The 27196-nt window shown below is 44.6% G+C and overlaps 2 protein-coding genes and 1 pseudogene across 4 annotated transcripts; 1 reads left to right on the top strand and 2 right to left on the bottom strand.

Moving 5' to 3' along the window:
- Positions 1 to 210: 210 nt before the first annotated feature.
- RBM8A (RNA binding motif protein 8A) lies at positions 211 to 2845 on the bottom strand. 2 transcript variants are annotated; one of them, XM_080916350.1, is made up of 6 exons: positions 2778 to 2845; positions 2443 to 2502; positions 2255 to 2332; positions 1841 to 1977; positions 1258 to 1394; positions 211 to 1143 (listed from the first exon to the last, which is right to left on the bottom strand). In XM_080916350.1, exons 1-6 carry the CDS (start codon positions 2842 to 2844, stop codon positions 1098 to 1100), a joined length of 525 nt encoding a protein of 174 aa, XP_080772476.1. In that variant the 5' UTR covers position 2845; the 3' UTR covers positions 211 to 1097. The 2 variants fall into 2 exon arrangements, with proteins under 2 accessions (XP_080772476.1, XP_080772477.1); XM_080916351.1 differs by having other exon boundaries at positions 2255 to 2329.
- Positions 2846 to 9217: 6372 nt separating this feature from the next.
- LIX1L (limb and CNS expressed 1 like) lies at positions 9218 to 26982 on the bottom strand. The gene is made up of 6 exons (XM_080915174.1): positions 26628 to 26982; positions 18358 to 18521; positions 15745 to 15885; positions 14072 to 14167; positions 13248 to 13325; positions 9218 to 11762 (listed from the first exon to the last, which is right to left on the bottom strand). The coding sequence occupies exons 1-6, from the start codon at positions 26917 to 26919 to the stop codon at positions 11520 to 11522; spliced, it is 1014 nt and encodes a 337-aa protein (XP_080771300.1). The 5' UTR covers positions 26920 to 26982; the 3' UTR covers positions 9218 to 11519.
- Positions 17180 to 18126, top strand: LOC308419566 (ATP synthase subunit d, mitochondrial-like; annotated as a pseudogene). Its single transcript has 2 exons — positions 17180 to 17710; positions 18014 to 18126. The product of its transcript is annotated as an ATP synthase subunit d, mitochondrial-like (transcript).
- Positions 26983 to 27196: the final 214 nt, after the last annotated feature.

Here is a 27196-nt window from a genome sequence, read left to right as displayed (position 1 = left end):
TCTCTCTAGCCTTCACTCGCCCTCCTGACCCTCATGCCTGCTCAGCTCATTCTTCCAGATATCTGAGAACCAGGCTTATCTCTTACCAAACTAACACTCATTCAGTCTACTAGAAGCCACCAAGGCACCCTAAACTAAAATAGATTCTTAACTAATTTAATCCAAAACACCCAGCAATTTACCAAAAGGAAGAGAATGACCAATAGTATCTGAAAAAAAAAATGTTAAGTTTAATATTTGCCATTATGCACTGGGGAGATAGAGACAAGAGCATCAGTCTGAGGCCAGTGTGGACCACATAGGCACCTACACAGACAACAAAATAAATCATTTCAGCTAAAAACTACGATAAAGGGATAGCAATATCTTTATGGAACTCATATAGACCAGGTTGGCCTTAAATTCAAGAGATCTACCTGCCTTCCAAGTGCTGGGATTAAAGGTGTGCATATTGTTACATAGTACTCAAGCTGGGTTTTTATGTTGTAGGAACTAACAAACTTCAGTTCAGCACCATATTCAAAGTAGAGCTGGCTGAGTATCTATCTCAAAGCTCCATGTTTCAATTTTAGGGATCACATAAGCTGGGTATGGCCCATGAGTGCAATCTTAGCACCTGGTAAATAAGAGGCAAGTATCAGAAGTTCAAGGTCATTCTTGAGTTCATATCAGAGTTCAAGGCAAGCCTAGGGTGTACAAGAAGCAAAAAATTCTAACATCTGCTCACAAGAGTATGTAATACTCACCCCTTAAGGCCATAAGAAAAATCTCATTACCCTGCTTGCTCTCACTGTCTAAGAAAAAGAAATGCTGAGCGGTTTCCTTGAGCTTTTCTAGAACTTAGAATGCCACACCAGACACAAGTATTTTCACAACCACTCAGAAGGCCTCACTCTCCTTGTTTAGAGTTTCCAGAACAGTAAACAATTTTAAATGTAACAAAATGGGACATTTATTTTTTAATTAAACTCAAAAGCAATACCAAGTAGCTAGAGTAAGAAATTAAATATATACAAACACAAGGTCCACCCTCGCCCTGTTAACCCAAGGCAGCATAACCAATGGACTCAAAGACCACATGGTCAACAGAGCATTTATCAGCGGCGTCGCCGGTCTGGACTCCTGCTTCGTCTTCGGCCACCTCTAAGAAAATTGAAAAAAAAAAAAAGAGGGAAATCAGAGAGATAATACAGTATCCTTATTTATCTTGCTCCTGTTCCCTTCAGTAAGATAAATGTGGGGCCCCCACATTTTTACCTTCTCTTGCCCTTTGGTGGACCACGAACAAAACACCAGTCGACACTGATCGGCTGTCCCATCAAATCTTGACCATTTAGTCCCTCCATGGCAGCCTGAGCCTCTTTGTATGTTTCATACTCAACTAGAGTATACCCCTAGGAGAAACAGAAAAGTATCAAAGCTTGCCCAGGTATGACAGCAAAGTTTTAATTCCAGCACTGGAGAGGCAGAGTCCACCCTAGTCTACAAAGTGAGCCCATGACAGCCAGAACTCTTACACAGGGAAATCCTCTCTCAAAACAAACAAACAAACAAACAAATAAACAACAAAAAGTATCAAAATTCTCTTCACCAACTATCAGATACTCTTCCTTAAGCCAGAAATGCATACTTAACAGAAAAATTTAGCAGGTCTACACCCTGAAAAGTATATCCCCATTATACACAAAACATGCTCATTCTGTCTGTCTCTTTCTTGTGGGTCACAAAATCAATGTCCAATGTCATTACACTTCTTACCTGTGCTTGACTAACCCAGCAAACACAACATAACCAATGTATCTAAGAGCCAGTCATAAGTGAAGGAAGCAAGAAACTCTACCTTCAAGTATCCCGTGCGCCTATCCAGATTAAGGTGGATGTTTTTTATTTCCCCATATTCAGCAAATTTGTCATGGATATCTTCTTCAGTGGCTTCTTCGTGGACTCCAGTGACAAAGAGAATCCAACCTTCAACAGCTGTAGGGTAAGGAAAAGTGTTGTATGTAAGATAAAAAGTCCAGTACTCAGGAGGCAGAGACAAGCAGATCTGTGAGTTTGAGGCCAGCCTGGTCTACAAAGTTTCAGGACAGCCAAGGCTGTTATACAGAGAAACCCTGTATCAAAACATCAAACTAAGAGAGAAAATTTCCAAAAAGAACCACAATAGGCCATTTCCTGAGACCGGTTAAACAACTCTTTACTTCCCATTTAAGTGCCAATACAGACAGACTTCCCACAGGTCCTATTTACTTACAGCGCTGTGGACCTGGTTCATCGCCATCCTGCTCCACACTGTCATAATCCTCCCGCATCCGCGCTCGGGACCCCTCTTCTAAAAGAATGCATACCAGATCACCGAAAACTGTCCTCCAAATGTGTTCCCATGGCACCCCCAAATTCGCGGACTTCTCCCTATTAGGCCACCCTATTCCCCACACTCACCTGAGCCAAAACCGCGACCCTTCCGTTTCTTCGCTTTTTCTTTTAGTTTGTGGATGCTTTCTAGAGTTCCAGGTGAGAAAATAAGAAGCAACAAAAATAAGAGTCATTAAAAACAAAAACAAAAAAACCTGTCTCGCTTCCTAGACTATCTGGAAACATAGGGCACGGACTCCAGCTTCAGTCCCTTCCCGGTTCCAACCCTAATTCGTTCTCAAGAGGGAGGAGCCTATCTTTTCGAGATCCAGTGCGTGGGGTCGCATCCCAGAAAAATTTCTCCTATTGCAGTCTCCTCTCGCATCTTACCCTCTTCCCGCAGCCGCCTCCGCTCTACTCACCGTCCCCATCCTCATCCATGGCGAAATCCTCGCCCCCTGCCTCGTGAAGATCCAGCACGTCCGCCATCTTGCTTCTCTCGGAGTTCTGTGCGGCTAAGAGCTAAGCACCCTGGGAAACTGTCGTAGAGAGAAATCGTCACTAGTCAGACTGACCAATCAAAGGCTGCCTTCAAGCCCCGCCTTCGGCGCGGTGAAAATTCGTAGATGTAGGCGGCCCCACTTTGAAGTGGAGCTGGAAACCTGCAGTGGCTGGACGCCTTTAATCCCAGCGCTCCGGAGCTACGGTGGCGAAGCGCTTTTAGGCCATAGGCTACATAGTTTGTGATTGTGTTTTCTTTTGTTTTTTTTTTTTTTTTGTTTGTTTGTTTTTTGTTTTGATACAGGGTCTCTCTCTCTATAGCCCTACCTGGGCTTGAAGTTACAGATACCCAACTATATTCCCCTTCAACGTACTGCTGGGATTAAGAACCTGTGCTACCATGCCGGGCTCCAAGACTACAGAGTAAGACCCTGTTTCAAAAAAAAAAAAAAAAAAAAAAAAAAAAAAAAAAAAGGTTTCGGAAGTTCTACAGCCAAGTTGAGCAGGTTGGAGGTCGGGAGCTCAGCCTCGTTGGAACAAATTTAAAGGGTGATGAAGTCAGTGACTTTCTCTCTTAAAACCTTTAACAAGAAATCCTTTGATGCATATCTACATATATGGATTTATTGAAATGACTTACAGGCTGCAGTCCAGCTAATTGAAGAGTAGCTATCTGTGTCCAGAAAATCCAAGAATCTAGTAGTTGTTTAGTTCCACAAGGCTGGATGTCTCAGCTGGTCTAGAATCCTGAGGAAGTAGGCTCCAATGCCGGTGAAGAAATGAACTTAGGAGCAAGGCAAAGAGCAAAAGGTTTCTTCGTCTGTGTTCTTATATAGACTTCCAGCATAAGGGATGGCACACATTAAAGGTATGTCTCCCTGCCTCAAGATCTGGATTAAAGATGTGCCTTCCTCATAAAGCCTGGACTACAAGTGGGTCCACCCACTTCACCAAACAGAAAATCTTGCAGGTGTGCCCTCCATTTCTGGATTTGTACTTCATCCCAGAGATAGTGAAGCTAACAACCTAAAATAGCCATTACAGGTGGGGTTTTTTTGTTTTTTTTGTTTTTGTTGTTGTTTTTATATCATCTTGCTTTTTATTTTAAACAAAAATTACATTTTCTTTTGGCAGATGAGTTTTTAATAATTTAAAAAAAATAATTTGTTTCTAGTTATGTATATCAGCACGTGTCTGTGTTCAGGCATGTGTGTGAGAACGCAGGTGTCCAAGGAGCTCAGGAGAGAAGGTTAGAGCCCCTGGAGCTGTAGTTACAGACGGTCATAGTGCACTGTCTAAAGCAGGTGCTGGGAACTGAGCCCGGTCCTCTCCAGAAGCAGCAAGTGATGCTAACTGCTGTGTCATTTCCCCAGCTTTTAACAGTCATGTTTTATATGCTGGGAACATAAGGAAGGCATCTGTTCTTTCACAGTCTGTGGAAGTCATAGCAATGGGACCACAAGCAAATGCCATTTTAACCGCTGTTTCTTTGGCCCTTTGTGGATTATTCCTCACAATTGGTCTGGATACATCCTTTCAAATACTAATTTTTGTGATGTCATATCTTTATAAGGAGACAGACATTTTTACATTGATCAAATCTTTAGCATGGAGCTGGGTGAGCACTCTTCTCAAATCTAATTCATTCTATACATGTCATAATGATACATTTCATATAGTTTAGTGGTTGAGGTGACACTTTAACAAACTAATATGTAATAACTAGTTACTGATTTTATGTCTTTTTTGCCTTTTGTTTTGCTTGAGATTGGGTCTATGTAGTTCATCTTGTAACGTTACTTAATTATCAGCAGATCCACTTGTGTGACTTTACTGCCAAAGTCAAAGGGAATGGAATGGCTATAAATGATTATAAAATGAACTAAGGTCACTTAATCAAGAGTCACATAAAGAAAGAAGCCAGAAACAAAGGTCAAGGCAGAGTTGCAGCTGGCCAGAGAGGATACCACTGGCCTGACTTTCATATAAAAATCTGTAGTGAGAAAGGAAACAACCACCATTACCCGTGTTCTGTGTCCATGAAACGAAGACTCCTGAATGAATGATAAACATCTTTTAAAATAAAAAGCCTTCACATGATCAAAATAGAAGCCCCTCCCTCTGTCCCTTCTTGAAGATAGGTTTCTTTTGTGTTGCCCTGGATGATCTCAACTTTCTGGGGACTCAAGCATTCCTCCTGCCTCAGCCTCCCAAATATCTGAGACTATGAGTTACTCAGTGGCCAGGTGTGGTGATTTGTAATCCCAGTACTTGAGAAGCTACAGCAGAGGAATATGAGTTCAGAACCACCAGGCTACATAGGAGGGAGAGGGAAGGAGAGGAGGGAGAGAGAGTGTGTGTGTGTGTGTGTGTGTTTTATGTGTTGGTCCATGTAACACCTAAAGTCATTTCAGCTGACACCAAGAGCTTGTTGAGGAGTGCAAGGTTGAATTTTTATGGAATAAGTATCTCAAACATCAATGAGAGTGGGAGATGGAGCTGGAGAGATGGCTCATTGGTTGAGAGCAACTAATTGCTCTTCCAGAGATCCTGAGTTCAAATCTTAGCAACCACATTGCGGCTCACAACCATCTGTGATTGGATCTGATGCCCTCTTCTGGTGTGTCTGAAGACAGACAGTGTACTCACATACTATAAATAAGTCTTAAAGGAGTGGGAGAGACACCAGCAGGGGACAGTGCCTAAGCTACCATCCCAGACCCGTTTGTACTCTCATTTTATACTCTAAAACTACAAATGGGGCAGGCGAGCAAGGTTTTACAGATGTTTACAAGCAGTCAGGCCGTTAAGGGCCATTGTTTGGCTATTTCTCTAGGTTATTCTGTACAGATAGCAAATGAAGTCATGTTTGGCAAATAGGCAATATGAACCATGCTTTAAGTAAATCACTAATAAACCAGTATCTAATAGTTGGTCTTATTCTATACCGGGCTCACATATAAAACTTTGGGTAATGCTTCTACAGGTAAACAAAGCTAAATGATAGTTTAAGCAAGAATAACAGTCATGAAGGGGTAACAAGATGAGTTACTATTGAAATGTTGAGATGTTGAGGAAGAACTGGATAAGGACAAAACACTGGAGTTCATATACAATGCAAACTCTTCAGGCTAATTGGAAGAGTAATAATGGGAAGAACTGAGGATGGACCTCTGATTTCTGCCCTAAATAACTAGGTGCTTAATAATTTGGTAAGAGTGAGGATGTCAAGGAGGAACAAATGTGGAGAAATGAGTTCCATCATAGACATGTGAATTATATCTGGCAGTGTTGGCCAGTGTGTAGAGTACAGACATAAAATTTCAAAACAAGTTCAGGTAAAAGACATGAGAATTATATGTATTGAAAGTTTAAGTCGCCTTAGTGAAAATGAGCTTGAAAAGGGGCCATGTACAAAATCCAGGCTCCTTAACTATTTGGAGAAGGGAGACAGGCTGCCTTCCCACTAAAACCCTTTTTCAGTGTATGTGTGGGTGCACCAGGCCCTGTTAAAGCACATCCGATAACTGCCTCAGTCATCCTGGCAGGATGTGACACGTTTGTAATTCCTGATTCTGGGAGAAGAGACAAAGGGCGTTTGTAATTCCTGATTCTGGGAGAAGAGACAAAGGGTGACTTCATAGTAAGACCCAGTCTCAAAAAAACCCCAACAATCAGACTGCATTAGTCAGTATTCTCTGGAGTCACAGAATTTATGGGTAACCGCTAAGGGAATTTGTTATGATGACTTACAGTCTGTAGTCCAACACCTCAACAACAGTCAGCAGCTGTGAATGGAAGTCCAAGGATCCAGGAGTCAATCAGGCCCACAAGGCAAGCAGGCAAAGAATAGTGAAATGTCCTTATGTAGGCCTTCCGTAGAAGGTGTGGCCTAGATTAAAGGTGTAGCCCAGGTTAAAGGTGTGTGCCACTTCCTGCTCATTTGATCCATCAGCATAATGTTATCCATATAGTACCAAAATGTGATATTTTGTAGAAGAGACAGAGGATCAAGATCTCTTCTAACTTAAGTTATGACACAGGGCAGGAGAGTTAATACATCCTTGAGGCAAAGCTGTAAAGGTATACTGCTGGCCTTGCCAACTGAAAGCAAATTGCTTCTGGTGGTCCTTATGGACAGGTACGGAGAAGAAGGCATTTGCTAGATCAATAACTACATACCAGGTACCAGGAGATGTGTTAATTTGCTCAAGTAAAGAAACTACATCTGGTACAGCAGCTGCCATCGGAGTTACTACCTGATAGTCACCTGTCATTCTCCATGACCCATCTGTCTTCTGCACTGGCCAGACAGGGGAGTTAAAGGGAGATGTGGGAACCACCACCCCTGCATCTTTCAAGTTCTTGATGGTGGCAGTAATTTCTGCAGTTCCTCTACAAATATGATAGTTTTTGATTCACTATTTTCTCTGGCAGAGGCAACTCCAAAGGCTTCCATTTAGCCTTTCCAGCCATAACAGCCCTCACTCCACAGGTCAGGGAACCAATGTGAGAGTTCTGCCAATTTTTAGGTATTCTATCCCAATTATATATTCTGGAACTGGGGAATTGACCACAGGAAGTATTCAGGGACCTATTGAACCTACTATGAGTCAGACATCAGACAAAATTCCATCAATCACCTGTCCTCCCTAAGGCCTTACTTTTATGTAGATCTTTCTTGGGATCTCCTGGGATCAGTGCCAATTCAGAATCAGTATCCAAAGACCCTGGAAAGTCTAATTATTTCCTTTTCCCCAATGCACAGTTACCCCTGTAAAAAGCCATAGATCCCTCTGGGGGAGAACTGGAGAAAGGCTAACAGAAAATTTGTAGGTGTCTTATCAAGATCCTTCTGGCCACCCCCTCATTCAAGGGGTTTTGGGCCTGCAAACTGGCTCAAGTCTAGAATTTGAATCACTGGCCAAGGTTGCCTTTTGCCACACATGATCTAACGTAATCTTTCTTTCATTTGTTTGAGAATGTTTCTGCTTATACAGATTAAACAGATATGCAGTAGACTTCCTATCTATTTCATGCCTGGAAACACCATGACCAATTAGCCAGTACCAAAGGTCGGAACGAGTCACACCATTATAAATTTCACCTCTCCTGTGCTGACCATTATGAGCTGTGCCATTATAAACATTGCTTTGTCTACGCTGTCTGTTATAATAACTACCATCACCTTGTCTCTGGTGATTCAATGCTGTACCTAGGCCTTGTTACCATGGGGCACAGTCAAACCCACTGCATTTAATTCATCTATCTTCAGCCCTAAGGTCAGCTCAAGGAAAAGGGTGAGAACAAAACCCTTCAAATGTGCCGATGCCCCTCTCACCAGTTTGTGTCTTATAGGATTAATGAAGGGCATATCTTCTGGGCCTTCCCATTGTGGAGGATTACGTTTTACACAACATATCCACTATAGCATTGCAATTTCCCTGAATCTCTTTTTAAAGATTTATTTTATGTATATGAGTACACTGTATTTGTTTTCAGACACATCAGAAGAGGGCATCAGTTCCCGTTACAGAGGGTTGTAAGCCACTATGTGATTGTTGGGACTTGAACTCAGGACCTCTGGAAGAATAGACAGTATTCTCTCTTAACCGCAGAGCCATCCTTCCAGTTCACAATTCCAGATTCTTAAAAGATTCATCTTTATATTTCTTCTCCTCTAGAACCACTTCCAGCACCAACTTCTGTATTAGTCAAGGATCTCTAGAGTCACAGAAATTTGGGTAGTCTCTATATAATAAGGGAATTTGTTATGATGACTTATAGTTTGTAATCCAACTCCCCAACTATGGTCAGCAGCAGCTGTGAATGGAAGTCCAAGGACCTAGTTTTGACAGATCCACAAGGCAATCATTCAAAGATTGAATCTTCCTTCTTCCAATGTCCTTATGTAGGCTTCTAGCAGGTGTGGCCCAGATTAAAGGTGTGTACCACCATGCCTAGATCTGGGACTTGCTTTGTTCCAGATGACCTAGAACTCAGAGATCTCCTAGCCTTAAAGTCTACTAGGATTCATAGCCACCTGTGCCTCAAGATCTCCATGCTAAGATCTGGGTCAGAAACTTGTAACTCTCAGCCTCAAGATTTGGATCACAGGTGAGCCTTCCAATTCTAGATTGTGGTTTATTCCAGATACAGTCAAGTTGACAACCAGGAATAGCCATTTTACAGGCACATAGCTCCGACCTGGGAAGCAGAGTTAGAAGGATAAAGTATTCAAGGCGAGCTTTGACTACAAAACAATTTGGAAGCCAGCCTTGGCTACACAAGATCCTGTCATAGGAAAATAAAAAGTCATTCTGGCTTACTAGACAAAAAAACACTTTTAATTGTGTAAAATTTTACATAGAAAATACATAGAAATACCAAAAGGATAACTAAACTCTTCAACATCAAAAGTGGACAGAACAATTTTTCTCATGTTCTTTGGAGTCTTGGGTTTTTGAGAAGAAAGAATAATTCCAGGAAATACAAGGACAAGTCTTTCCCAAACTGATAACCCTTAACACATCTTACACAAAGAAAGGAGCCCAGGAAAAACTGGAGGATATCAATTTAAAACAGACACAACAGGTAATGCAGGAGCCTCTGTTTCAACCCAGTCTGTTTTATGAAACAGAGGCAGGGCCAACTAAAGGAATGAAAGAACCCTTCTCCAAGCACTGACACTGTTCTAACTGGACACCCTACCCTGATCCTGTGTGTCCTTGTCACAAAGATGATTTCACCTTGTTCCAACCCAGTGAGCTGATCTAACTAACCCTGCTCCCTTCCCCTCTTCTTGCCAAATCTCTCACTCCCTCCCTACCCTTTTGGCAGTAGAGATTAAATCCAGGCCTCCCATGCCAGGCAGACTCTCTTTACTAAGCCCTGTTTTTACTTCATATTTTTGAGACAGTCTTGCTAAGTTACCCAGGTTGCCCCTGAACTCTCTCTAGCTGGTATGGACCATGAGTTTTCCATCTTGCCTTAGCCTCCTTTGTATCTAAGATTACAGAGCTACACCTTCAGACCCAGCTCCTAATCTAAAATCAAACTACATCTGTCAAATGGTAAGTCGAATTATAGTAGCATTAACTGTCCCAACTTGACAGAAAGTGCACTCAACAATAATACAATATAGCAGAGACTACAGAAAAAAGAGAAATTGAGCTTACTACATAAAATTCTCCAAAAGTACAGAGTCAGCCTGTGCTCCTGGTCAGTTTTCTCTTCACACACAACTAACCTGTTGTGCTTAAGAACCACACTCTAATCCAAGCTTCATCTACCCGTGTTCTCACAGCCAATGTGCAGAGGAAGGAAGAAGCAGAAAATGAGATTCCAAGGTGTGTACATTTTAGAGTAAACAGCACAGCTCAGTGGACAACATGGTTCTCTCTGAACAGAACCAGCTATAGTTTCTAAAGAACAAAATGCTTCTTATCACTGAAGGAAGAATTAAGGCAGCTGAGGTGTTGTTAACTGTAATCAAAGCATGTAAGAGGCTGATGCAGAAGGTCTGGAGTTCAGGGTCATTCTCAGCTACAAGGAGTTTGAGGCCAGCCTGGGCTACATAAACAAAATGGAAATTGTGTGTGTGTGTGTGTGTGTGTCTGTCTGTCTGTCTGTCTGTCTGTCTGTCTGTCTGTCTATTAAGTTTGGTGAGTAAGAGAAGTGACTCCAGGGAACGGTGAAAGGCAAGCAGCCCCAACCCTTACCCTCTTCTCACATCCAGAAATCTAGACCATTAGCAGGGGTAGATAAGCCCAGAAGCAGCTTAAGTACTGCCACCTACCCACCCCTATATGAGTTGGGTGTGTAATTCTCTTGTTTTTAGGCAGTTTCTTAGGAGTGACTTTAAAATAAAAACCAGGCCAGGCATGGTGTCCCATGCCTATGATCTCAGCAAGATACAAACACAAGTATGATGTCCTCTTAGTCTATATGATGAGTTCCAGGCCACAATAAGATGTCTCACAACACAAAAGAAGCCAGGTCTCCTTCTGGATAAGGTAGGAAAGCCCCCAAATGAAGGAGCACTTACAGGCAATGAAGAAGGACAGTGGGCAAGAGAGGTGTACTGGAAGGTCACTTTAAACAAAAACCTGACACTCGCAATCTATTTTAGTCGAGCAGAAACCAAGAATATGAGGGAGGTGGAGCGCACGCTCCTTATAACCATGGTGGTTTCATATGTGGGAGGAGAGGGTCTGAGACAGGACCTTACACACTGTAGCCCGTGCTGACCTGGAACTTACTGTGGAGCCCAGGCTGGCTTCATATTCACAGCAATACTGCCTCGGACTCCTGAGTGTAGAGATCAGAGCCATGAGTCATCACGCACCTGTCTGCTGTCTTAAAACAAAGAGCCATGAACTCTTAGTAAATTGTACATGTTAATGACTTAATCTGAATATTTAAGAGTCAACCATATTCTAAGATGGAACAGTGATATTTAAACGGTAACTACATCCCCAAAGTGGAAGTTAGAAAAGGGATCTCTTAGCAAATAGAAAGCCAGGTGTAGAATTTATACATATATATCTATATTTTAAAGTATAAAATTGAGAAAGTATATACAGAAATCATCATCCTATGTCTTAAAAAGGAAACATACAAAAAAAGGGCCCGAAGAGCCATGGGGAGTTGAGGGTAGATGCTTAGCAGCTGGAAGAATGCATGTTACCCAACTGCCCAGCAGCCAGCATGAGAATATCTTTCTTCTCCTTGTGGAAGCGCAGCTCCTTTCCTGCCAGCCGGGCTTCATCGAGCTCCCGTTCAGTGGACGCCAGCTCTCTTGACAGTGCCCCTGGCACACTCTGTTCCCGGCTCACCCAGTCCAAAGCCATTTGGTGGCGAATATCGTCATCCAGGGCCCGATGTGAATAATGAGCCAACACCTCCTGGTTAGAGAGGAAGGCAAAGATCACTGGGAAGGTAAAAATGCATGTGACACACCATAGCACAGTGACCCCAGTGGAACTTAGCCTTGATGTCTGACCCAAAGTTAGCACATATGTTCTATAAAGAGTTTAAGTAAACCGGAAGTTGGTGGGGCAGGAGGTTGAATACATGCACAGATCAGAGAAGCACAGGGCTCTGCTGTGGAAAGCACAGTGAAGTTCAGAGCAGCCAGAGCTCTGGTCTCAGGGACAGGTCACACCTTCCAGTACCCCAGCAGCATGCCGAAGGTGTTTAACTGTGGTGGAAAATGTGGCCATCTTTTAAAACAGAATAAAATTTCCTAAATGTGTGAAGACCTCCTTGTTTGTTTGGTTGGTTGGTTGGGTGGAGAAAGGATTTCTCTGTGTAGCCCTGGCCATTCTGATACTTTTTCTATAGACGAAGTACACTGTCTCAAGTCACCACTGGCCCCTTGCCCAAGTGTCTGTAGGAAGGCTCATAACTTGACAAAATTATGTTAAAATGCAATTACTATTTTATCTCTTGTGCTCTAACTAGCTTCTTGTTTTAGAAGGAATGGAAAGGTTCTATGAAACGATGGAGACTGATCCACAATTAGTGTGATAGACTTGGTCCTTCCTAAGTTTTTAGAAAGACACTCAGAGTTCTGGACAGATGGCTCAGCAGTTAAGAGCACTAATTGCTCTTCCCAAGGTCCTGAGTTCAAATCCCAGCAACCACGTGGTGGCTCACAACCATCTGAAATGAGACCTGATGCCCTCTTCTGGTGTGTCTGAGGACAGCTACAGTGTACTTACATATAATAAATAAATACACCTTAAAAAAAAAAGACAGACACTTAGAAGGTGATAAGTTTTAGAGTTATCAGCCTGTCTTAGAAGAGAGGCATAGCTGAGCAGACTAGTTCATGTCAGCAGCCAGGAAACAGAGGACAGAAAGACAGGGCTTTTTATTTGTTTGTTTTATTTTGTTTTGAGACAGGGTCTCACTGTGTAGCACTACCTGGTGTGGAGCTAGCTAGAACTCAGATCTGCCTGCCACTGCCTCCTAAGAGCTGGAATTAAAGGTGTGAGCTACCAAGCCCAGCTTAGCCTAAGAGTATCTTATATTTTTGGTTGTGAGCCTAGCCTTTAACGGCTGAGCCATCTCTCCAGCCCAGCCAAAGAGTTTCTTAAGGGAAACGTTACGGCAGGGAAACAAAGCAAAAGGAGCACAGTGACATTCAAAAAGCAAAGAATACAAGAGCAGGCTGGGTGCCTGCAGAAGGCAGAGAGACAGGTTCAAAGCCAGCTACTCACTACAGGGTGAGTTTCAGGACAGCCAGAGCTACACAGAGAAACCCTGTCTTCAAAAACAAAAAGAATACAAGAGCAAAGTTAATAAGGCCTTCAGTAGTCCCGGCCTGGCAACCATTTAACATCTCCAAGCTGCTCTCCTGCCCTCCTCCCACAGGTGACTCTTACCTGTCGAGAGCACTGTCTCTCCCTCATGGCCTTAAGGCTGCCATTCCAGTGCAGCAGCTGAAAGACTGTCATCAGCTCCTGAGGGAAGACGTGAGGAAATGCCAGTGTGAAGGCCATTTTTTGTTGTCGACCTGATATGGAACTAACTAAAACCCAAGCTGCTGGGTACACCTGTGAGGGATTTATCTTGATTGGATCATTTGAGGTGGGAAGACACCCCTACCTGCACCCCCTTAAGTGTGGGCCACACCTCATGGCAGTCTCCATGAAGGCCATGAAAAAGGCATCTTGTTCTCTTTGCCTGCTTGCTGGTGCCCTCACCAGCAAGTCCATTACACCGGCACTACAGCCTACTTCTTTGGGATTCTGGTGTGTACTGAAGACCAGCTGAGTCATCCAGCCTCATGAACTGAACAGATACTGGATTCTAAGAGAGTCATTGTTGGAAGAGTCAGACCACAGCCTATCAGCCACTCAATTAAACTGTGTGTGGGGCGCACATGCATCCTATCAGTCTGTTTCTCTAGAGAATCCTGACTAATACAACCAGGATAGTGATGTTAAGTTAGGAGACTGCATCAGAATCACAGGGGAGACTTTGCACAAATCATATTGTGGAAGCACCTATAATTACCAACTCTGGTATGTACCACAAGGGGAAAGAGAGGTAACTGTACATTGTAAAATCTAACCACCTTCTCTCCCTGTGGCTTTTTTTTTTTTTTTTTTCTTCTGAATAAGGAGGTAAAGATTAGGAGGTGGCACTGAACTTTCTGTGTCAGGCTGTCCTGCATTATTAGAGCCAGGGATGTGAGAAACTGTACCTGGAATTCCAGCATTGACTTGCCCTTGTTAGATTCCAGCATAAATCTGAAGGCACCAATCCCCGTGTTTGGGTTGTCGGCTTCTTCTCTGTTACCCTGGTAACAGAAGAAAGAAAAAGACAAATAGATCTTCAATCAGAATTATTTTTTTTGACTGGCAGTATCCAATAGATATTAGTCACATTTTTGTGCACATGTGCATGTATGGATGTGTGCATGTGTGCTCATTGGAGGCCAGAGCTAGTGCTATTCTTTAGGAACACTGACCACCTCCTGTCAGACAAGGTGCTTAGCCTGAGGCTCACCAGGTTGGCTACACTGGGTGGCCAAAGAGCCCTAGAGATCCCCAGCCCTTGAACTATACCTGAGAGCTACCATACTCTAAATGGGCTTTGGGGTTCAAAATAAGCATCTCCTGCATGCAAGGCAACTGTTTTACCTGCTAACCCATCCTCCAGCTCTTCATGAGACACATATTTAATCTTTGAAGATTTTTTTTTATGTGTGCATGTTTGTGTATCATGTGTAAATGTCAACAGAGGTCAGAGGAAGGTAGCAGTTTCCCTTTGTTGCTGGAGTTATAGACAGCCCACCTGATATAGGGACCCAAACACTGGTCCTTCTACAGAGCAGCAAGTGCTCTTAACTGCTGAGCCATTTTTCTAGCTCCCCTATGTTTAAAATTTTTCAGTTGCCACACTGAAATATAAATAAATAGTTTAATCATATAGAGTCTGTATGTGTGGAGACCAGAGACTGATTTTGGGTATCTTCTCTCTCTACTTCTATTTGTTGTTGTTGTTCTTTTGTTTGTTTGTTTTATTAAATATTAATTTACTTTATGTGTATGAGTACACTGTAGCCATCTTCAGACGCACCAGAAGAAGGCATCAGATCCCATTACAGATGGTTGTGAGCCACCATGTGGTTGCTGGGATTTGAACTCAGGACCTCTGGAAGAGCAGTCAGTGTTCTTAACCACTGAGCCACCTCTCCAGCCGCCTTTTTTTTTTTTTTTTTTAATTTGTTTTTTGAGACAGAGTTTCTCTGTGTAGCCCTGGCTGTCCTGGACTCACCCTGTAGACCAGTCTGGCCTTGAGCTCAGCGACCCACCTGCGCGCCAGGATTAAAGATGTATACTACCACCACCCAGCTGACAAAAAATGTTCTTATTATTTTTGTTTGTTGGAGAAAGGCTCTCTCTATGGTCCTGGTTATCCTATCTCTGAATTCCACAAAGCTCAACTAAAAATATCAAGATACCAAAGAAATATATAGAAAAATCAATAAGCATAAAAACACAGGTAAAGAATTAAAGACGGACTTGGAGCACACAACACATACAGATCGGTAGAGTAAACAGAATAAAATGCAGACAAAAGGGCTGGAGCCATGGCTTAGTCACTAAGAGCACTGACCACTGCCCCAGAGGGCCAGGGTTCAATCCCTAGCACCCACGTCACAGATCCGAACCATCTATAAATCCAGTTACAGGGACCTGGTGCTCGTCTGGCTTGTAGGCACTGCATGTATGTGGTACTCCCATATATACAAAGTAATACAATACTTCTTAAAAAGAAAAGAAGAAATACAGACAGAAAAGAACAAAAATGCACGGGTTCCCTGCCTCTCCCATCCCCCATGCTCCCTCCTTCCATTTCCAAGTTCCTTACATTGAAAGATGCCAGGGCCTCTGAGACACTCTTCTCAATAAACTCATCAGTAATTCTTCGGGATGGATGCTCATTAAACACGGAGTTCATTAATGCAATCTTTGCAGCACTTCGCCGGGCCTCAGCTTTTGTGGGGCAAAACTGGGCAGGAGAGAAAGAGTGAGAATATATACATATGTGCATCTAAGAGGGGAAGACAGCAGAGAGGACTCCACTGAGGAGGAAGGAGGAACAGGGAGGACATCACTGAGGAGGGAGGAGGAACAGCAGGGAGGACTTCACTGAGGAAGGAGGAGGAGCAACAGGGAGGACACCACTAAGGAGGGAGGAGGAACAGGGAGGACTCCACTAAGGAGGGAGGAGGAACAGGGAGGATACCACTGAGGAGAGAGGAGGAACAGCAGGGAGGACTTCACTGAGGAGGAGGAACAGGGAAGACACCACTGAGGAGGGAGGAAGAACAGGGAGGACTTCACTGAGGAAGGAGGAGGAGGAACAGGGAGGACTCCACTGAGGAGGAAGGAGGAGGAACAGGGAGGACTCCACTGAGGAGGGAGGAGGAACAGGGAGGATACCACTGAGGAGGGAGGAGGAACAGGGAGGACACCGCTGAGGAGGGAGGAGGAACAGGGAGGACTCCACTGAGGAGGAAGGAGGAACAGGGAGGACACCACTGAGGAGGGAGGAGGAACAGGGAGGATACTGCTGAGGAGGGAGGAAGAACAGGGAGGATACCGCTGAGGAGAGAAGAGAAATAGCAGGGAGGACTTCACTGAGGAGGGAGCAGGAGGAACAGGGAGGACACTGAGGAGAGAGGAGGAACAGCAGGGAGGACTCCACTGAGGAGGGAGGAGGAGGAACAGGGAGGACACCACTGAGGAAGAAGACATTTGGACACTATGGATGAATCAGTTGCATTCATCACAGTTTCTGAAGCTTTACTGAAAAATGGCACGGTGTTTGGAAACATAATTTTGACTCAGCATCCTGAAGTCATTAAAGAGGTGGAGATGACTACTCCTTGCAAACTGAATGCAGAGCTGGGAAGGCTGCTGAAGTCAGCAGATAGACATAAGACATGGAAAATGCCTCTAGTTAAATTGTCAATGAACTAATTACTCAAAAGCCAGTTTGTCAGGCAAGGGCCTCTGAATTCTAGGTAACTTAAGATTAAAACAAGGCTGTGTCCTGTTGGAGGCACCCCTCTGGGATCCTCCAACTTTTTCCTGAGTTTAGTTCTCAAACGCACAGAACCCACATCACCTGTAACTCCAGGGGCTTACTATCATCTTCAGACTGTAATGTACCGGCACTTACTAACACATCCCCCAGACACAGACACATACATATACCTGTAATTAAAAATAAAATCAGACACTTCTGTTCCTTGCTGCTGGAGATAGTGCTCCTCTGGAGGTAGGTGAAATATCCCAAGATGGCTGGGCATAAACTTGCTCTAAAAACCACTGATTGGATATCTTTTGTGGAGATCATACTCCAAATCCAGAAGACAACTGGAAACACCCTAAAGTCCTGGTGAGACCCTCCACACCGGGTTGGCTAGTCTGTCTGACCACCACCAGCAATTGACTGGGCTTACTTCAGGCCAATGTGGCCAAGGCTGGCTTGGTGGATGATTTTGAAAAGAAGTACAATGCCCTGAAGATTCCTGTGCCCGAGGATAAATACACAGCCCTGGTGTACAGGGAGGAGACGGAGGATGTGAAGAACTGTGCTGAGTTCATGTCTGGATCTCAGGCCAGGATCCAGGAATATGAGAAGCAGTTGGAGAAAACGAGGAACATAATTCCCTTTGACCAGATGACCATTGATGACTTCAAGGAGATCTTCCCAGAAACCAAGCTAGACAAGAAGAAGTACCTGTACTGGCCCCACCAGCCCATACAGAACCTAGGAAGCAGCCCAGGAGGGAGCCCCAGCTGCCATGAAATAAAATATCTACATAGTGAAAAAACAATAATAAAATCAGAGCTAGGTGTTGTGGAGCATGCCTTGAATCCCAACACTTGGGAAGCAGAGACCAGCAGATCTCTTGAGTTCGAGGCTAGCCTGGTCTATACAGCGAGTTCCAGGACAGCCAGGATTGTCACAGAAAAACCCTGTCTCAAAAAAACCTAGTAGGAGTAGTAATTCCAGTTATGGGGAGATAGCTCGTTGGTTGGAAGCTCAGGACGCTCTTACAGAGGACTCAGGTTGGAGTCCCAGCACCCGCATGACAGCTCAAAACAGTCTGGAACTTTGGTTCCAGGGTATCTGGACACTCCTCAAATGTGCCACACAGACACAGAAGCTAGCAAGATGCCCATACACATTTCAAAAAGAAGAAATGGCAAGAAGTTGGAGGGTGATCATGAAAGCTAGATTAAGGCAAAGGCTGACCCCTAGTGCCTCCATGACTGCTTGAATCTGAAATGGGTTTGAGTTGTGGGGAACAATGGATGCTGATTGAGGCTCCTCTTGGGCTCACAGCCTCAGGTGCTGGCTGGAAGGATTCACCCAGAGTTAGTCCTCATATCTGTGACATCAGGCAGAGCTTAGTGGCCACAGTAATAAAAGTCCTCATTAGCACTACTGCCGCCTCGTGACTCTTACCTGGAAACTCCCGAAGCAACTCCCTCCAGGCAGAGTAACATAGCAGACGTAGGGAGGGCTGTTGGAGGGGACCATCTCGTACACCACCAGAGCCCCGTTCTTCAAGTCAGCACCCCGAGACTGCTTCATCTGCCAGAATTCCTGAAGGGCCTCCACCACATTCACTGCAAGAGGTAAACATAGACTAATAAATTAGCATGCCAAAGCTGGGCTTTCCCCCTCCTTTTCTTCTTCCTCCTCCTTCCCCACAGTGCTCTGTTTCCTAGCCTCTTAAACTATAGGGTTATGACCTTATATGGCAGAGTGGGAAACTGGGAACAGAAAAAGGCTTCTGGATGTGCTGTAACCAAAGTAATTAAAAGTCAAATGTGCAATGAATCCACAGTGCTTCTGACAATGCCACTGGTGGAGGACCCTGCAGCTTCCCAGCAGCCTAGTGATGCCACAGCGCTGAGACACTTCTGCTCAGATTGGAGACGCTAGTAGGTAATGAACTGCCCTGTGTCTAACACAAAAATCTTACAGAAACATAATAGTTTACAAACAGCTCCAAACCCAACATATTCTTTTTTATCATATTGTGTTAAAATGTTCGATTTAAAAATTGTTTTGTGGGGCTGAAAAGATGGCTCAGCCATTTAGAGCATTAGAATGTTAGAATTATCTTCTATTTATATTTATGTACATGAGTGTTTTCCCTGGATGTGTTCCTGAGCACTACACACGGGAGGTGCTGGCTGGGGTTAGAAGTACACATCAGATCCCCTGGAACTGGAATTTGGATGGTTGAGACCCACCATGTGGGTGCTGGGAACCAAACCGGAGTCTGTTGATCCATTTCTCTCGCCCTGCAATGTTTGCTTTTAAAAGTTGCTGGTGGGCTGGAGAGATGGCTCAGCAGTTAAGAACACTGACTGCTCTTCAAGAGGTCCTGAGTTCAAATCCCAGCAACCACATGGTGGCTCACAACCATCTGTTATGGAATCTGATGCCCTGTTCTAGTGTGTCTGAAGACAGCTACAGTGTACTCACATACATAAAATAAACAAGTAAATCTTTTTTAAAAAGTTGCTGGTTTAAGTTTGAATAAAATAGATAGTTAATGGATGGGTGGGTGGGTAGGTGGGTGGGTGGATGGATGGGTGGAGGTCACCAAGATGACCTTCTTAAGCCTGGTGATCTAGTTCTATTCCTGAAATCCACATAAAGATGGAAGAGAACTGAACCCATAGAATTATTCTCTGACCTCCTCAAATGTCATAACACAAACACCCATAAACTTGTATTATGCACACACATATAAATAAATAAGTTCAGTTTTGGCTTTTGATTAAAAGTTTTCATTTTAAAGGCTTATTATTCTTGTGTATGGCTGTGTGTGCCTATGAATCCAAGAGAGAGTACTGAGTCCCTGGACCCAGAGTTGCACACTTCAGCCCTGGACAGAGTTGTTAATTTCTGGGACGGCCCTAACTACTCTGCAACTCTGTACTAATTACTAAGGCAAATCAGCTCTCAGTATTGATGAGATGTTCAAAGTATCAATAAGCTTTAAAATGTTGACAATGCTCTGTATCCACAATGTCTGTCTTGCCCCCTATCTTACCCCCACGTGCCTGGATTAACATCCCTGTCTGTCGTGCTCAGTCACTGACGGGGACAGCAACAGAAATCTTAGATTGTGTGCAAATGTGGTGGTGGACCTAGAGGGGACAGGGCAAGGCTGTGAGCATGGTCTGCTTCTGAAGAAGGGATCTGACCCACACACGTTCACTAAGCAAAACTCAGTCTTTAGGGATGGGAAGAATAGCACACAGCCTTGGCCAGCAAATCTGCTCTTACCTGCTCTGCAAACTAAAACGAGGATTCCCATAGAGCAGCCGATACAGAAAGCAGCAGAAACCCTTTCCTCATCTCACACCCTATATGTCACCGACATGGCAGAGTCATTCTGTCAAAGGAAGGGGCTCTCTTTCCTGTCCTTGGGCCAGCGAAGCAGCAAGACTCTCAGAAGTCACTCTGGCCCAGAGGGCTCAGCCATTTTGTTCTTTCAATTGAGACTTTTTCAGCCCTTGTCTTTGAGACAAACCACAGCTCCCCTAACTCACAAACAACAGGGGAAATAGGATGGAAGAGAAGGGGAGGTGACCACGGGGAAGGGCCTATTCAAAAGCTCTTGCCTTCCCACATCCAGCTAAATCAGACCCTGGCATACAGCACAGGGCCGATTCTTTCATGACTCCTCAAAAGCTAATTTAGGCAATATTGAGTATAAACCCAGAAACTGGGACAAGGGGTTTTGTGGTTTTGTTTGGGGTTTGGTTTGCCTTTTTCTTTAAAAAAAAAAAAAAGATTTATTATTTTATGTATTTGAGTACACGGTCAACTGTCTTCAGACACAGCAGAGAGGGAATCAGATCCCCAGATGGTTGTGAGCCACCATGTGGTTGCTGGGAATTGAACTCAGGACCTCTGGAAGAACAACAGTCAGTGCTCTAACCACTAAGCAATCTCTCCAGCCCTGCTTTTTCTTTTCTTTTGTTTTCTTTTTTTTTTTTTTTAAAGCAATTGATTGTGATCTACATTTGAAAATGCTCCTAAGTGATGCCTTTGTAGCCCAAAGCCTGCAATAGAACTGCAGCCTGAATCTAGATATCCTAAGGCCAGTGTTCTTTCCAGCTTGGGAAACATAACCCAAGATCCAATCTATAAATGAGCTCCAAAGGGCTTCACAAGTCCCCTAAAACTTACAAACAATTTTTTAAAAGAGATTTATTCACTTTATGTGAGTACACTGTTTTCAGACAGACCAGAAGAGGGCATCTGATCCCATTACAGATGGTTGTGAGTAACCATATGATTGTTGGGGATTGAACTCAGGACCTTTGGAAGAGCAGTCAGTGCTCTTAACTGCTGAGCCATCTCTCCAGCCCCTTACCATCACTTCTATGTGTGTGCATTGTATGAGTTTGTACTTGTATAAGTGAACAGCCCGTAGGATTTTGTTTTGTTGCTTGATTTTCAAGACAGAATTTCTCTGTGTATCTCTGGCAGTCCAGGAACTTGCTGTGTAGACCACGCTGGCCCTGAACTCAGAGAGCCATATGCCTCTGCCTCCCGGGTGTTGGGATTAAAGGCGTGTGCTACCACCGCCCAGCAGGTTTTGGTTTTGGTTGTTTTGTTTTGAAAGCAGTTTTTCAGTAAGGAATCTTGGACATAATGGTTTATATAAGATATTTGAAGAAGTGCTGTGAAAAGAATATATTTGATAAATGCAAATGCTTTGTGGAAGTTACTGACAGATGTTGAATTGAGATAAAGACCAAACTAGTGAAGAATGTTTAAATGCTTACACTCTGATGCTGCAAACACAAAAGGGAATATTTGTTTTTTGGTTTTTACCTGTAGGAAATAAAACACTAGATGACTGTCTGAATGAAATATTAGTGACAAATCATTTATTCCCAAGGATAAAGACATCAGGCAGAGGCAGGTGGATCTCTGAGTTTGAGGATAGCTTGGCCTATAGAGTGAGTTCCAGGGCAGCCAGAACTACACAGAGAAACCCTGTCTTGGACGAACAGACAGACAGACAGACAGACACACACACACACACACACACACACACACACACAGATGTGTGTTAATTAAATGGACCTAAAAAAGACAGTAAGTATAGAGTGAAGACATAGTTCAATTCTAAGGTGCTCGCCTAACATGCCCGAAGGAAGTGCTAGCTCTGGGTTTAATTCCCAAGCTCCAGGGAGAATGAGGGGGGGTAACGTAGGAGCAACAATAGTAATAATAAAAGAATAACTCCAGGGCCAGAGGCGGTAGCATACTTCTGTAATCTCAGGCCTGAGGAAGCTGAGTCAAAGGAATTGCACATTTGAGGCCAGCCAGGACTACATGAGACCCTTCCTCAAAAAAAACAAAACAAAACAAACAAAACCCAAACCAGCATAGGTAGGGAAAAGAATAAAGACAATCTTGTGGTAAGGATGGAGGGGCTATAAGCCAGTACCTAGGTAATGACACGGAGAGGTGAGGGGTTTCCCTGATCATTCAGGTTTGCAAGAATAAGCTGGCAGAGGTCCATCAGAGAAATTATGGAAATAGGAAAGGTGCTTAACAATTTTGTCTAATATCTTCTTTTTCAGTTTTTGGAACATCACAGATAGCCTAGGGTGCACAGCAGTCTTTGAAGGCCAGCACTGGGGAGTAGCGGTGACTTCAGTGGAGACTCTATCTACTAAAGCTAAATAATGCATCCTGCCAACATCTGCTTCCTTAGTCCCTGGAGCCCATGGAGCTACCTTGTGGGGCTAGGATTTTGCAGATGTGTTTACAGACTCTGACTCAGGGAGTCATGGATTATACCAGTGGCACGAGGAGGCGGAGGCAAGGGGATCTCTGAGTTCGAGACTAGCCTGATCTATATTATGAGTTTGAAGCTAGTGAAAGCGACACAGCTGTACAGGTACAGGTACTGCCTGTTTCAAGAAAGGAAGGAACGAAGGAAGGAAGGAAGGAAGGAAGGAACGAAGGAAGGAAGAAGAAACAGCAAAAAACCTGTGAGGGGGATCTCAAAGCTGCCAAGACACAGAAGAGGAGGGGACCTCACAGAAGCAGATACTGGGGTGGGGTGGTCATGACCAGGGCTCTGGAATGTTGCTGCTGCCAGAAGCTGGAGAAGGCAAAGGAGGCTAGACTTTCTGGCAGGATCCTGCTAATATGCATTTGCTCAGTGACGCTGATGTTAAAGTCTGGCCTGCAGAACTGTGGAAGAACACACACTATTTTGTTAGAACTCATAGTCCAGGTTGGCCTCGAAGTCCCCATGACACAGAGATCGCCATGAATTCCCATTGCTCCTTCTACCTTCATCTCCCAAGTGAGAATACAGATGTGTACCACACTTGCTTCATTTCTTTTGTTTAAAGCAGCACAAAATAGATTTCTTTGTGATGACAGCCACAAGAAATTAACAAGAGGTCTGATCCAATATTTCCAAAATTATAAATGCCTATGCCAGCTTAGCTCCAGTGATATTTAGTCTATGAGTGTAATGACAACAAGTAGCTAAGCAGAAAATATTCTTGGGCTGGAGAGATGTCTTAATGGTTTAAAGCACTTGCTGCTCTTCCAGAGGACCCAGGTTCAGTTTCCAGTATCCACACAGTGCCCCAAGAGCATCTGTATTTCCAGTCCCTGGAGATCCAACACCCTCCTGTAGCCATTGTGGGCACTAGGCATGTACATGGTACACGGATATGCATGCAGGGAAAACACCTATAAACAAAAACATCTGAAACTCAAGGCAAGTACTATAATACCCATTTTGCAAAACCGATACAACTTAAGGAACAGACCAGAAGTGACAAAAGTGGGATTAGGAACTAATAATTTGCTTGGCTCCAGATAAGCTCCTTCGGATTGTACTGCCTTGCTTTACCATAGCATTAATCCATGTTCTAAAGCAGACTGGGCTCTGACAACCTGGAGACTAAATATGTGACTTGTTCACCACTGCATCTGGTGAGCAGTAAACATCCGCTAAAAGAAAAGAAAAAGGAACGGGTAAAGCATAAAAAGCAGTAAGCAACATGGGCAAGATCACAGTGCCACTGCGTGACAGGGCCAGGTCCCCACTCACACAGTCCTTTATACTGTGAGCTGAGCTGAGAATCAACAGCAAGCTAGGCATGATGGCACACGGGAAGCTGAGGCAGGGGAATCACCATGAATTAAAAAGTCTGAACTACACAGTAAGTTCCACACTAACCTGGGCTATATACCAAGAGCTTCCCCCCCCCCCAAAAAAAAAACAAAACAAAAAAAAAAAAAAACAAACAAAAAAAAACAAAATAAAAGAAAAGAGCCAACACACTAGTGTGTATGTGTCTTTTGAGCAGGTATGGGTAGGGGAGTGGGAACTAACCTACAGGTGAGGGGAGAGAAGTGTGTGTGTGTGTCTGTGTGTGTGTGTCTGTGTGTGTGTCTATGTATGTGTGTGTCTGTGTCTGTGTCTGTGTTGGGACCCAGTGCTGGTAAAGATAAATGTAAAAAGTCAGTACAGGAAAGGGAGAGCTGAGAGTTCAGGAAAAAGATGAAGGATGCAAATTGAAGATGGCATGTAAGGTATCCCCAGATGAAAGAGGGATCTGGGCAGAGACCAAAGTAAATTGTATTCAGGGCAACAGAGCCATCCCTGGAATATCATACCTTCAGTCACAAGGGTGCATAGGCACATGCCAAGGGCGGCTTTGCCTATTAATTGTAGCAGAGTAAGTGGTTCCATGTGGTGAAGGACTTGGAGCCAAATCAGCAGAAAGCCAAATTCTCCTACAGCACTGGCTGGACACCCAGACTGGAAATGAGAAACTCAAGAATAATAAGACTGTGGTGGGAGGTGGGGAGACTGAGGGAGAGACACACCACAGAATCTGAAGCCTGGTTGTTCTTTGTCAGCACCATCCCTTTGTTCCTTCGTCCTTTCTTGGGAAACTAAAAAGGTTTTCCAGACACCCAGTTTAGAAGCCAAACCAGAGGCTCTTCAGGGCATAGAAACAAGTGAGGAAGGAGTGCATTTCTCTCTCATGTTGATAAGTACCTGTAAGATTCCAAGAGGAACTCTTCAGACAAAGGGTAGCTACTTCTGGCTACTACTACACCCAAGGCAAAATGCGTCCCTCAGAGCTGAGGTAAAAGGAGCTGGACATATCTATCATTAGCCTTGTTAAACATAGGAACCGATCTGGAGAGTAAGCTGTATCGGCTCACTAGTTTCAGAAGCACATCCCTTTGTATCCCAGCTTGCATGGGATTCACACTGGTTAGAGAAAATGAGCCATCAGACATGCAGCAGAGTGCGTCCGAACATCCGACTTCACTGAAACCTTCCGGTTCACAGAGATACAAACACTTAAGAGGAGAAGAAAATAACCCATGTTCTCAAGAAAGATATCACCAGAAAACCTGGGCTAGCAATCATTTCAAATGCCCACACTGTTGTCAGTTGCAGATCTTAACCCAGTGCACAACCCTTGAAGAAACTTGCTCAGGGAAGTTATGAGTCCCTTTGACCAGAGATAGAGCAGGGACTGACGGGCCTCTGAAGCCTGTTCGCTGTTTTCACTGTAGCTTCCAGAAGGAAGTAAAGAGTGGGATGGAAGGAGGACAACAGTCTGGAGAGAAAGGGGGACGTGCAACTCTTCTGACGCTCTAGCTTGTAGACCCAGGAGGTCCTGACTAAGGAAACAGAAATGATGTCTTGGAAACCCCAGACTTAAAGTCTGAGTCACACGCCCTTCACTGAGTGTTCCTTGTCGTTTAAACTATGAATTTAGAACCAGGATTCTGACAGGAAATTGGTTAACATTGCCTAAACAAAAACAACAAAGAAAATCCTCACATCCTTCTTCTCAGGAATTAGGCATTTTTAAACTGGCAATTTCTAAGCAAAATAGGGTTGTTGCCTGGCTTGTTTCCACAGAATTTAGCATTGAGTGAGCCAGGGCTTGAGATTTATCCTCAGTTCCTGGGCTGGGGCCAGGAACACAGCGCCAGACAGACAGAGGCCTGAGTTGTGAGGCTCCAAACTAAGACACTAAAGCAAGGCAGCAAGTCACAGGAAGCTGGCAGGCCTCAATGGTGTGGGTACAGATTCAAAGGAACAATTATTGTGAGTGACTTTTGAAAGCACTACCTAATTCTGCAGCAGATCTGAAGTCGGGATGGAAATTTCATAGTGGGGGTGGGGTGGATAAATATGAACTAAAAAGTCGGGGTACAGAAGATGAAGTACAGGGGTTCAGAAGATGGAGCACAGGAATTGCTGAGACAGAGAAAGACAGAGAAGGGCAGGGTTGAGAAATATCCTGGGTCTGAGATAAAGAAGAGGATCCCACACAATAGAGGCTGGTTCTCAAAGGAAGGACATTAAAACCTTAAGCCTACAGGAGTTCTGCTGTTGACAAGAGAAAAAGTTGGAAAGAAAAGAGAATTGCATCTGAAAAAAAAAAAAACGAGTCCCTGGAGAATGCATTAATAACTCACTGCGTGTGTGTGTGTGTGTGTGTGTGTGTGTGTGTCTATGCGCGCGCGCGCGCGTGCACGCTTGTATGTGTATTCAGAAGGAAACTCCCCAAAAGGAAATGCATGCAAGGGCTGGACGCCAAGCGAAGCCACTGTGAGGACGATGGGAGTTGTGGGAGCCAGCCAGGCTCCTGTCTAGAGTGTCCCGCAGGAGGCCAGTTCCCAACACTTACCTCGACCATAGCCCTGCGTGTGCTTGGCGAAGCTCCTCACCACCGCCTCCACCGCCTCGCGCAGCACCGCAGGGCTCCCCGCGGCGCCGGGGGGCAGGGGCAGCCCGGAGGCCCCAGCTAGAAGCAGCGGCGGCGGGGGCGGGGCGGGGGGCGGTGGGGCGGGCGGCGGGCCCGCGGGGGGTGTGGCGGCGCTAGTCGGGGCCCCGGTCACCCCGGGCCGCAGTGATCGCAAAGTGCCTCTCCCTCCGACACCTACGCCAGGCTGCAGCCGCTGTGCTCGCATCGTCTCCATCCCGGCGGCTGGCGGAGCTGGGCCCCGGAACCTGCCAGCCTGGCGAGCTAACGGTCCCAGCCACCCCAGAGAGCGAGAGCCGGGAGACTGAGGGCGGTGCCGGGATCCAGCTGTCAGTCAAGAGCAGGCGGGGACGAGCCAAATACCATGCCAATCACTGGCGGAGAGGGAGGAGAGGGGTGGGCCCATGAGCCACCTTAGGCAAATGATTGAGTAAGGCGGAGGCTGCGGGAACCAATTAAAAAAAGAAAAGGCTAACTCGTCTAAGAGGGAGAGA

The sequence above is a fragment of the Micromys minutus genome, assembly GCF_963924665.1.
Source record: "Micromys minutus genome assembly, chromosome: 4".
NCBI lineage: Eukaryota > Metazoa > Chordata > Mammalia > Rodentia > Muridae > Micromys > Micromys minutus.
The sequence above is the reverse complement of the archived record's forward strand: the minus strand, read 5'-3'. Positions and strand labels throughout refer to the sequence as shown.

Bases quoted from the DNA above. Each gene is read 5' to 3' on its own strand.
- RBM8A (XM_080916350.1), bottom strand. From the start codon at position 2,844: ATGGCGGACGTGCTGGATCTTCACGAGGCAGGGGGCGAGGATTTCGCC. The intron at 1,395-1,840 runs GTAGAGTTTCTT...TGTTTCTCCTAG, and splicing joins GGCGCACGGGATACTTGAAG to GGGTATACTCTAGTTGAGTA. The intron at 1,144-1,257 runs GTAAAAATGTGG...CAATTTTCTTAG, and splicing joins CCACCAAAGGGCAAGAGAAG to AGGTGGCCGAAGACGAAGCA.
- LIX1L (XM_080915174.1), bottom strand. From the start codon at position 26,919: ATGGAGACGATGCGAGCACAGCGGCTGCAGCCTGGCGTAGGTGTCGGA. The intron at 14,168-15,744 runs GTAAGGAACTTG...TTCTGTTACCAG, and splicing joins AGGCCCTGGCATCTTTCAAT to GGTAACAGAGAAGAAGCCGA. The intron at 13,326-14,071 runs GTACAGTTTCTC...GTCTTCCCTCAG, and splicing joins AGTCAATGCTGGAATTCCAG to GAGCTGATGACAGTCTTTCA.